The sequence below is a fragment of the Chrysemys picta genome, chromosome 1 (assembly GCF_011386835.1).
Source record: "Chrysemys picta bellii isolate R12L10 chromosome 1, ASM1138683v2, whole genome shotgun sequence".
Lineage (NCBI taxonomy): Eukaryota > Metazoa > Chordata > Testudines > Emydidae > Chrysemys > Chrysemys picta.
In genome coordinates this window covers 39,894,674-39,906,996 of record NC_088791.1, presented here as the reverse complement: position 1 = coordinate 39,906,996, position 12,323 = coordinate 39,894,674, and the positions used below count along the sequence as shown (strand labels likewise).

The following is a 12,323-nucleotide window of genomic DNA, read 5'->3' as shown; positions in this document are numbered from 1 at the left end:
GCTGCAGGGAGCTGAGAGAAGGTACCTGGAGTGGAGCAGGGCTGGGGAAAGGCCAAGGGAGCTGGGGAGCTCCGGCCTGGAACCCCCCCAGGCTGCGGCCTAGTAGAAGGCCAATTAGGTACTGAAGTTGCAGGGGGCAGCCCCCGGGTAGGCAGAGGCAGCAGGTCCAAACCCCCCTTGCCTATGATGAGTGGCTTTTACACTGCAGTCTGTCCCAGTGAGCGGGGGCTAGATGGTGACTGGCAGTAGCCCATGACTGAGGCAAGGTCGGTATAGAGGGTTGGGGGTTCCCCTGGGTGGGGAGACCCTGAGACTATAGGGATATTGCCAGCAGGCTGCACCCCAAAGACAAGGGGCACCGGTTCCTGGGAGGGACATGGAGGCCAGTGGCAGCAGAACACCGGCCTGCAGAGGGTGCTCTGGACGCTGGACGAGCTAATTCCCTGAGAGACCAGCAGGAGGGGCTGCCGCGCTGAGTTGTGCACTGCGACACCTTGAAAGAATGGATGTCACACTGCTCTTCGATGCTCTGCTAGCAGGCAGTAGCACATTGTGAATGGCAGTACAGTTAATCGTGAAGTTCTGAACTCAGTGGGATTCATAGTTGCATGAAGGGCTGTCTGACATCGATAGGAGCAACATTCGATTACTTTTGGCATTCACAGAACAGCTGAACATGGTGGAACATCATTTTTGGACTTGGAAAACTAGCACTGAGTGGTGGAATTGCATCATTGTGCAGGTCTGGGATGATGAGCAGTGGCTGCATAACTTTCGGATGAGGAAAGCCACCTTCCTGGAACTGTGTGCTGAGCTCACCCCAGTCCTGCAGTGCAGGGACACTCAAATGAGAGCTGTCCTCTTGGTGGAGAAACAATGGCAATTGCAATGTGGAAGCTGGATAACACCAGACTGCTACAGGTCGGTTGCAAATCACTTTGGAGTCGGGAAGTCAACTGTTGGGGCTGTGTTAACGCAAGTATCAGGGCCATTAATTGCATCCTGTTGTGAAGGATCAAGACTCTTGGCAAAGTGCGAGAAATAGTGGATGGCTTTGCAGAAATGGGTTTCCCTAACTGTTGAGGGGCAATAGATGGCATGCATATTCCAATTTTGGCACTGGACCACCTTGCGATGGAGTACATCAATAGGAAGGGGTACTTCTTCTCCATGGTGTTGCAAGTGCTTGTGGATCACTGCAGGCGTTTTACTGACATTAATGCAGGGTGGTCCAGAAAGGTGCATGACACACGTATCTTCAGGAACACCAGCCTGTACAGAAAGCTGCAAGTGGGGGCTTTCTTTCCAGACCAGAAGATTACAGTAAGGGATGTTGAAATGCCCGTAGTGATCCTGGAGATCTAATGTACCCCTTAATGCCTTACACAGGAAACTTAGATAGCAGTAAGGAGCGGTTCAAGAATAGTAAAATACACCTCTAATAACATACCAATTACTTTTTCACTGACCCTTGACATGCACACATGCATGGTGAGTTTACCCAGGGGCGAGGTGCATTTTATATGGGGAGAAAAGCAATATGAAAGGGATGCAGTGCAGTCAACTAGGGACAATATTTAAAATTTTTCCATCCTTTTCGACATGTGCACGTGGTTGTACCAGATATCTCACTCCTGAGGTTAAGTAGGGAAGCAAGGGTGCATCTACTACATGCCCTAGTCCATGTGCTGCTCACCTGTGTGCTGCTTTGGTCCCTGTGCAAGTAATTGCAGAATGGCTCAGGAAAGGGACAAAGCAGCTCTGCCAAGGAACCTTCAGCAGAGGATTGCCGAGTACCTCCAGGAAAGTTTCCTAGAGATTTTTCAGGAGGATTCCCATGAAATCTCCATGTGCATCAACATCCTCTTTCACCATACTGCTTAGCTGCATGGGGAAATGTTGAACACATAGTAACATGGCCAGCCTTGTACATTTCTATGCTCTCAGTACACCTCCGCACTTCACAAAGCAAAACCACTTACCAAGGGTTTCCTCTCCTGCGTCTTGCTTGCCAGAGTGCGACTGCTGAGATTGTCTAGACACCCCTGGAGGAAAGAACAGCTCCTGACTGGACACACCACTGGGTGACCTTGCTGTGGGCTCCACAAAGGGCTGGATTAAAGTTATGAGGGGCCTAAGGCTAATGGGAGGGAAGTGCCTAAGTATGTATTATATATTGCAAAAAATTATGAAGTCATCAAACATTTATCTACATACATATTTACATATTTATTTATTTATGGAAAGTTAATACATTTATCCTACTCTCACTACACTCCATTCTTCAAACAAATAATTGTTTTCCCCTAGCTTTAGCTGTGGCAAAGACATGAATGATGTCATCGTCATTCAATGCCTGACAATTTCATTCTCAATGCTCAAGAGGGACAAAGCACTGGGATGCTCTTGAGTCATGGTGGAGTGGAGGACATTTTTGATCCTTGTTAGAAGAGAGAAGGAACATTCTCCACTACAGTTAATGATCATTAGTGACAAATACAGCTGTAATGCAGTTTCAACAATTGGGAAACATTCTATCACATTGGATTCAGTGATAACTTGCTACATCCAAATAGATTTGCTTTTGTCATCTTTTCTCTCTATATCTGAGAGTGATGTGAATTCAACAAATTGAAGAAATTCTTTAGTAAAATCTACTGGGAGATAGTCCGGGTACTTCTGACACCTTCACTGACTTCAGAACTTGACATGTTAGGCGAAAAATTTCTGTACACTAAAGGTTTTGTCAATATTTTTGTAAGCCTCGATCTGATGTTCTAGTGAACTCTTCAGTTTGTCAATGATTGTGATGAAGGTATTAACTCTGAAGGTCTCCTTGTCACTGAATGAGTGGGCAGTTGCATCATTGCATGTCTTCTGTCTTTTGCGGCGTTTGGCTGACTTATACTCATGGTTAGCAGTCCTTGCAGCCCCCTGAATTTCATACTCAGCAGAACTATCCTTCATTTGTTGAAGAACAGTTCCAAGACTCCACATTAGGTTTACAGCAGTGGAAAGATTAATTTCAACACTTTGCAAGCTTTGACTGCATCTGCTGAATGGCTGAAGTATATCATTCCAGACCGCAGACAAAATAGCAGTTTCCGAAGTGTGCATTGCATCACTCAGGATCTTCACATCTTTTCTTGTTGCTGATTTTTGTTCTCTAGCACTTCAAGGATGTTGGGGTATCCCAGAAAAACTGCATTCACAGCTTCAGCGTTGGCACTCCATCACATCTCTGAGAGTGATTTGGGCACTGGGCATCCCTTTGGTAGTGAATCTCTGAGAATCATCCAACGACTGGTTGATGCAGAGAAAAAATTATACAATTCTTGGACAAATCCAAAAAAAGAAACTGCTTCAACACAACAATCCATGGCAGACTGGCCAACAAGGTTGAGTGAGTGTGCAGCACGTGGTATGTAATCAACCAAAGCATTGCGCTCTTTTATCCTTGCCTGCATCCCTGAATATTTGCCACTCATATTACTTGCATTGTCATCACTTTGGCCAAAACAAAGGCTGATGTCAATCCCATATGGTGAGGAAATCAAATTTCTCCCCGATGTGGCTAGTGCAGGGCAAGTTTCTCCCCGATGTGGCTAGTGATGTTTATGAAGGTCATGAAACACTCAACTGGTCTCTGGGTAGCACATAACGCAAGATAACAGTCAGCTGATCTACATGTGACACATTCGGTGTTGAGCCAATGGACACTGAAAAATGTCCCACATCTTTGATCTCATCTAAATGGCTGATAGCGAATCAATTCTTTTAACAACTTAGTGTTGACTGTCTTGTCTTCTCTATCCATAGACCTTCTTTCAGAATCTGTTCTTCTGGAAATATTCTTAAACATGGTGTTGCAAGCTGCTACTAACAATTCCTGACAGCAATTGAATTTTATTGCTATTCTCTTTGTTACCTTGCACTCCAGATTTTCAAGATAAGTCATGCTACTACTTTATCCTCAAAGTAGCTCCTCCTGCTCTATCGGAGAAGGAGAACGGGGTGGGGTGCAGGGCTACACAAGACACTAATATTGAACAAGAAAATCTGAGTTTGATTTTTTTTCCCCCATACCATTCACTCCACTTTGGATTTGTCTTTAAAGGGATGGTGGAGGGGCTTTCACTGAGTTTACAAGGAAACAATGAACACAGGATAAAATAATCAATCACTCAGGTGACTATGGGTTGATGGCGTACACACCTCATTATGCTATTCCATGCCAGAAATCTCATCTTAAAAACTGATTACTAAAAGTGAGACACTGGAGGAGAGCATCACTGCTAGTGTCTCACATAGACATAGACCTTTTCCAGTGGTATCTCATAGTAGCATTCCTTGTCCACAGAACTTGCATCTCTAATAATAAATAGCAAGTGCACTGTGTTGTAGGAGCAGCGGTGATCTGTATGCTCTGTATAACCTGTATGTTCAAAAGGTCTGTTACACCCCCCCCCCCTTTGTCTCCTCTCCCTCTTTGAATACCTGTGAAGTGGCTTTCCTCCTCTCCCTCCCTCCTGGAATGCTTGTGGGATGAATGGGCTGCTTGAGCAGCTGGAAGATCAGAAGAGCTCCAAGGTAGACAAGGTGTCTGGGACTCTGATTAGGCAGTGATCACACACCAAATGCATGGATACTGCCCGAGGTGGAGTGTGACCAACCAGATGTGGCCAAGTCATCTCTAGTCGCAGGCCATGAGGAGCAGGTCCATAAAAGGGGAAGGAGCCATGTGCTCGGGAGTGCACTTACAAGATTGTACCTCCCATGAAGGCCCTTCGCCCGGACCGCCTGGCCAGTGGTTTGCCGTGTTGCATTTCATCGTGCCTCGGGAAGACTTACCTTCATCGCACCATCCATCGCTGTGCTCTGGGACACTTACCTTGAAAGATCCTGACATCTCCAGTGCTGTGCCTGTCCTGGGAGCATGATTATGCGAGTGTGAGTGTAGCCCCACCCGCTTTCTTTTGAGCTTAGCTATCAGTATAATAAACATGCTGCTTTCTGCCAGACTCTTTGTCATTAGTCCTACCTAAGCTTACTAGCTGGCCCAGTTTCGGGTAACACACTGGTGAAGACAACGAGGAATCCTTGTGGCACCTTAGAGACAAACACATTTATTTGGGTATAAGCTTTCGTGGGATAGAACCCACTTCATTGGAAGCAATCAAAATATAATTGAAGAATGTTTTTTCATAGATTCCAAGGCCAGAAGGGCCCATTGTGATCAAAGCTATAGAACTTCTCAAAATAATTCCTTTTGAACTATAGCATATATTTAAAAACAATCTCGATTTTAAAAATTGTCAGTGATGGAGACTCCACCATAACCCTTGGTAAATTGTCCCAGTGGTTAATTATCCTCATTGTAAAACATTTACTCCTTATTTCCAGTCTAAATTTGTCTAGCTTCAACTTCCGGCCATTGGATTTTGTTATACCTTGTCTACTAGATTGAAGTCACCCTTTAACCGTCTCTTTCTTAAGTTAAATAGATTGAGCTCCCTGAGTCTATCGTTATAAGGCACATGTTCTAATCCTGTAATCATTCTTTTGGCTCTTCTCTGAGCCCTCTCCAATTTATTAACATCCTTCTTGAATTGTGGATACCAGAACTGGACACAGTATTTCAGCAGGGTTGCACCAGTGCCAAAGAAGGAGGTAAAATAACGTCTGTGCTCCTACTTGAGATTCTTCTGTTTATGCATCCAAAGATAGCATTAGCCCTTTTGGCCACAGCTTTGCACTGGGAGCTCATGTTCAGCTGATTATCAACCATGACCCCAAATCTTTTTCAGTCACCACTTCCCAGTAAGGGCACTGGCACCTTTGTAGAAGTGCGGGGCGGGATGCAGGGTCACATGCCCGCAAAGATTTAGTGCTTGGCTTGTACTAAGCAGGCTCAGATGGACTGAGCCTGCTCAGTAACATCTGCTGAAGCCACTGCCCTGACTGTGCCCACTATGGGCAGGCATGGATTGCCTCTGGGGAACCAAACTCATGGTGGGTTTTTTTGTTAAAAAGTGGGGGGTATGGCCCTCCCACTTTTAAAAGTGTGTGTGTGAGGGGGGGCATTGCCCACTGCTCCCTTTCCCAGTTCCAGTGCCATTGCTTCCCAGAATAGAGTCCTCCATCTTCTAAGTGTGGCCTACATTCTTTTCTCCTAAATGTGTACATTACATGTAGCTGTATTAAAACGCATGTTATTTGCTTGTCCCCAGCTTACTGAGTCTTCCATATAGCTCTGTATCAGTGACCTGGCCTCTATATCATTGTTGATAACTTCAAGGTATTTTCTGTTTTATTTTATACATACCAAGTTATAAAAGAAATAAGCCCATGTGTCATTTGTGCTTTACTATCCAAACTGGTCTTTATGTCAGTCATTATGTTTAAGTACCTTATATTTAATAGAGGGATGGCATTCCATGGTAGCAAATGTTTTTGCAGGGTATTATGGAGAAGAATATTTCCAACATACTATCCAGTCATTTTTCTTATATTTCCATTAGTCACTGAAATTACATCTTCCTTAGAGTATTTATTTTATTTTGTATCTGTAGTAAGCTGTGACATAAATGGAAATATTAATAACTATATTCTAGTTTGGGAAAAACACTCTGAAACACAGCTGTTAAATAAAGGTCACTGATGAGAAGGAAACAGAGTTCTCTCTTTGATATTTATAAATGATTAATTATTCTTAGTCTGACTTATCCATGTCAGTTTCAATGATGTTGCTTTAGAAAATCCATTATGAAAAAGAAGAAACTAGTTTATCGAATCAAATGGGTATGACTAAGAGGGACTACCATCCAGTGTACGTTTATAAAAATATTCTGTGTTCAGTTCCTATTTTGCTCTCTACATTGGTCTTTTGAAATTTCCTTCAAGATGTTTAGAATGGAGTTGCTGCTCTTTCCCTTGTCTTTTCAATTCAGAGGATTTGCAACAACAAAGACAGATGACAAGCTTGTCTCAATTAGTTTGCCAGTTTACCTGAAAAGTACGAGCTCAGTTCTTTGCCTCTCAAGACAAATCCTGCTTTTAACGAACAGGATAGTCCACGTAACTAATATACTCCCACTGACTTTATTGGGAGATGAAGGGGAATTTTAATGAGCGATTTTTGGCTGGTATTTTCTGTTGAAACACCTTTTCCAGCTTCCCATGTTTCACAACAAGAACAGGAGCATAATACAGGTTCCCATGCTTTGTTTGCCTTAAGGATACTGGTTGCAAATCCATGTGGTGCAGCATCCATACATTGCCTCATCTTCTGCGGTATCAATTACTGTTCCTGCTGAAGCCTGCTGTCACCATCATGTAGCTTACAATCTAAGATAGACAAGACATAGGACAACAGTTCGGATAAATGAGGACACAGAAAGCTTATTGGTTAGAGGACAAGGATCACTTCTTCACAGGAAGTAGGGGGTTTTAATGGGAAGAGAAAGCACTTGATGGACCAGGTTGAAGTTCAAATACTAACTTTCCATTTCTAATGACAAACTCTTTAGATGCTATCTATATATATTTTAAGAATTTTTGAAATTTAGATTCAGCAAGGTGCAGCTTTAGAAAAGTGTACATGCACAGTTTTAACTAGCCATTAGAATTCCATGATTCAGCTTTGGTGTCACTTTCTGCATCATGAGTGAAAAGTTTCTATGGTGGATATTTATAAAAATCTGCTGTAGAAATCTGAAAAATCGGCACTTTAGAGCATGGTTTTGAATACATACATCCTCCTTTTACTTTATTTTTGATGGTCTAGTAATGGGTCTTATTAATGTTTAGTGGGATGATTCTTTCATTTTTGTATTGTTCTTTTAATGGCTTCAAAAAGACTATATTACAAACTCCAGGAAAATGACATGCTTAGTAGAGCTTCCAAAGATTCAGCATGGATGCAGAGATAAAGCTTTTGTATCGGGGTATTTAATATGTAGGGGTTTCTACTGCACTCATCACCATAGTATTTTGATTGCGTCCAGGCTAACTTTAAGAACTCCTCCTGTAAACTTTTGAAATAATTGAAAAAGGTGACAGTTTGTGTGTAAGGGATTTTTGAAGGGGAGAGAAGACTTTTTTTATATTTAAAAATTTAAATGAAACAAATCCTATTCCTTATCTTTATTTATTTCACCCCTTCTTCGCTGTACTTCCTGTTTTGTTTTTTAAAGATCTTTGGTAATACCTCTTAAGTACTGGAAGGAAAGAGGCAATTTGGCATTTCTCAAAGCAGGTTTTAAAATAGTTTCTAATGTTGATCCTTAATTTCGTAGCAATGCTACAAAGCATGATAAGCTGCTAGTCCTGATTATTGTATTTTTCCAATATTTAATTTACTGATGGTTAATTTACTTGAGTGGAGTATTGGCAGTGATTGTAAGTATATCCAGCCAACTGGTCTCATTCCACTGAAGGATTTACTAGTGGAAAATCAGGGAAAGACATGTTTATTTTATACATTTTATTACAGTTTTGTTAAGACACACAGTATTGTTAAGGAGAATCCAAGATATAGAGCTGTTAAATTCCCAGTTGCATTCTTGATGACTTGTGGTCACTTAAGGCCAATTAGCCCTTTTCACAGGAATAAACAAGTTTAGTCCCAGGGTCCTGACTAAATTCCATTCTGGGAATTAGATTCTGCCTACCAAAATTTCCCTGCAGATGAATTTGGAAAATTCATTTTATTTGCTATCCTAAATTGTTTAGTGTTACTATGCATTGACCCACAGTTGGCTCACTTTTCCCCAGAGGTGACTGAATAACAATGATGGACTATTCCTGTGTGTACAGTGTGGCAAAGTTTTAGTTTGTTTGTAAAACACTTTGGAATCCTTCAGGATGAGAGGTTTTATCGGCTGTTTTATATAATTATCACTCAACCTTGCTTATATATAAAAAAACTGTATATTTAAAGCTTGTTTATCCTTAGGTCAAGCAGACCTAGTGATGGAGGTGAAAATTGATGGATAATGGGTGACAGACCTGTTTTACACTAGAAGTTCTGTGTTTTGCTATAGGCAAGCTACTTCTCATCTTTATGTTTGTAACTAATGTCTCATTTTGGTAATGTTCTCCACTATATTTCTTCATTTATTATGTGGCTTGGGGATTTTGTTTTGATAAAATCTTAATCCATATATTTCTGTTTTTTCTCTCTCCTGTTTTTAGGTTATTGGAATATTGGATGTGTTCACACCAGATGTAACACTGGAGAAATTTAATGATTTGTAAGTTTTTGATTCTATGGGAAATCGTAGGCATTAGATTATGGTTTATTTCTGAATTTCACTTTAATGTAAGTATTATGTGCATATCTATAAAATTTCAAAGGATTGTAAGAGAGTTAGGTGCCTACCTGCCATTGGAACGCCATGGGAATTGGTACATCCCTCCCTTAGGCACCTTTGAAAATCCTAGGCTTAACGTATTGATTTCATATCAGAGAAACAAAGGGCCAAATTCTGATGTACATCTAGAGTAAACCCATTACCTTCAGTAGATTGTAGTATGTTTCCTCTATTATACCTGGGATCAGAATCGGATCCAAAATGTTTTGAAATCACTCCTCTGGTAATACAAATCTACCCCAAGTTGTTTAAAAATACAAAGTTAAAAATAAAACAGTAGAAAACGAAACACAAAAATTGGGTTAAGCCCAAACATGTGGACTGAGTGCCCCCTCTACCCACGCATGCCTTTGAGGCAGAGACCTTACAGTCTAATGGGCCTAGCAGGCTGGGTAAAACATCACCCAGGAGTTTTGAGGGTGCAAGAGGCGGATAGAGGCTTCTTTTAATTACTAGAAGTGCAGCAGTCTGCTGCAAATGTGTTGTAAGCAAGTACAAATGTGTTTACAGTTAAAACAGAAATGAGGGGAAGCTTTTGTGCATTGAAGGTCGGATGAGTCATTCAAGGGGAGATTTGATTGTTTACATTTTGCTAACTAGTCATGTGGGAGCTTGTTTGGTCTGTGATATGAATTTGATCTTGCTATAATGCAGCTGCCTGGTGGCTAGAAACAGCAGTGCTGGGTCAGGCAGTTCCACCATTGCCAGTCCCCTGGGGTGTTATTTCTGTGTGAATCCTTTAGGAATTGGAAGGAGCATACGCTGATGTGGCTCCTACTCCTTCTTTTTAGAGGGAAGGATACACTTAGGTCTGCCATCAGCATCAATCTGCCAGACAATGTGGAAGAGGTATTGGAGCTAAAGCCCACCCCTTCTGAGACCCCACGTGCTCTCCCGGGTGGCACCTGACCATTTTCCCCACATACCCACCCCTTCCCAGCCCTTTACCTCAAGAAGTGCGAAGATAGGACCCTGATCCTGCAAAGATTCATGCTTACGTTGAACTTTCTGCACTGTGAGTAGTTGTGTTGCTTTATTAGGGCTACCCATGGAACATACAGTTAACTTTATCATAGAATCGTAGGACTGGAAAGGACCTTGAGAAGTCATCTAGTCCTGTCCCCTGCACTCATGGCAGGACTAAGTATTATCTCTAGACCATCCCTGACAGGTGTTTGTCTAACTTACTCTTAAAAATCTCCATTGATGGAGATTCCACAACCTCCTTGGGCAATTTATTCTAGTGTTTAACCATCCTGACAGTTAAGACATTTTTCCTAATATCCAACCTAAACCGCTCTTGCTGCAATTTAAGCCCACTGTTTCTTGTCCTATCCTCATAGGTTCAGGAGAATAATTTCCCCCCTGCTCCTTGTAACAACCTTTGATGTACTTGAAAACTGTTATCATGCCCCCTCTCAGTCTTCTCTTCTCCAAACTAAACAAACCCAATTTTTTCAATCTTCCCTCAGAGGTCATATTTTCTAAACCTTTAATAATTTTTGTTGCTCTTCTCTGGACTTTCTACAATTTGTCCACATCTTTCCTGAAATGTGGCGCCCAGAATTGGACACAGTAATCCAGTTGAGGCCTAATCACGGTGGAGAAGAGTGGAAGAATTGCTTCTTGTGTCTTGCTTACAACACTCCTGCTAATACATCGCAGAATGATGTTCACTTTTTTTTGCAACACTGTTACACTGTTCACTCACATTTAGTTTGTGATTCACTCTGACTCCCAGATCCTTCTCTGCAGTACTCCTTCTCAGGCAGTCATCTCCCATCTAGTATGTGTGCAACTGATTGTTCCTTCCTCAGTGTAGTACTTTGCATTCATTATTATTGAAATTCATCCTATTTTCTTCAGACCATTTCTCCAGTTTGTCCCGATCATTTTGAATTTTAATTCTGTCCTCCAAAGCACTTTCAACCCCTCCCAACTTGGTATCGCCACAAATTTTATAAGTGTACACTCTATGCCATTATCTAAATAATTGATAAAGATATTGAACAGAACTGGACCCAGAACTGATTCCTGCAGGACCCCACTCTTTATGCCCTTCCAGCTTGACTGTGAACCACTGATAACTACTCTCTGGGAATGGTATTCCAACCAGTTATGCACCTACCTTACAGTAGCTCCATCTAGATTGTAGTTCCCTAGTTTGTTTATGAGAAGGTCATGTGAGAGAGTATCAGAAGCCTTACTAAAGTCAAGATATACCACATCTACCGCTTCTCCCCTATCCACAAGGCTTGTTACCCTGTCAGAGAAAGCTATTAGGGTGGTTTGAAATGATTTGTTCTTGACAAATCCATGCTGATTGTAACTTATCACCTCATTATCTTCTAGGTGTCTGCAAATTGATGCTTAATTATTTGCTCCATTATCTTTCCAGGTACTGAAGTTAAGCTGACTGGTCTGTAATTCCCCTTATTTTCCTTTTTATAGATAGGCACTATATATGCCTTTTTCCAGTTCTCTGGAATCTCTCCCGTCTTCCATGACTTTTTGAAGATAATCTCTAATGGCTCAGATACCCCATCAGTCAGCTCCTTGAGTATTCTAGGATGTATTTCATCAGGCCCCAGTGACTTGAAGACATCTAACTTGTCTTAGTAACTTTTAACTTGTTCTTTTCCTATTTTAGCCTCTGATTCTACCTCATTTTCACTGGCGTTCACTATGTTAGACATCCAATCGTTACTAATCTTTTTGGTGAAAACTGAAAGAAAAAAGTCATTTCATATTTCTGCCATTTCCACATTTACTGTTATTTCCCCACCCCCCCCCCCCCACTCCCTGCCATTGAGTCATGGGCCTATCCTGTCCTTGGCCTTCCTCTTGCTTCTAAGGTATTTATAGAATATTTTCTAGTTACCCTCTATGTCTTTAGCTAATGTGATGGGGCAAGGCCAGATGGCTACAGTAAAGTAGTGAGGAACAGGT

General features: G+C 41.7%; 1 protein-coding gene across 2 annotated transcripts in view; it reads left to right on the top strand.

Moving 5' to 3' along the window:
• MAPK12 (mitogen-activated protein kinase 12) overlaps positions 1-12,323 on the top strand; it is a 77,058-nt gene that overhangs the window by 17,984 nt on the left and 46,751 nt on the right. For both annotated transcript variants that reach the window (XM_065555199.1, XM_065555201.1), the window contains exon 3: positions 9,196-9,254. In XM_065555199.1, the coding sequence (XP_065411271.1) occupies positions 9,196-9,254 (59 nt within the window). The remainder of the gene's footprint in view (positions 1-9,195; positions 9,255-12,323) is intronic.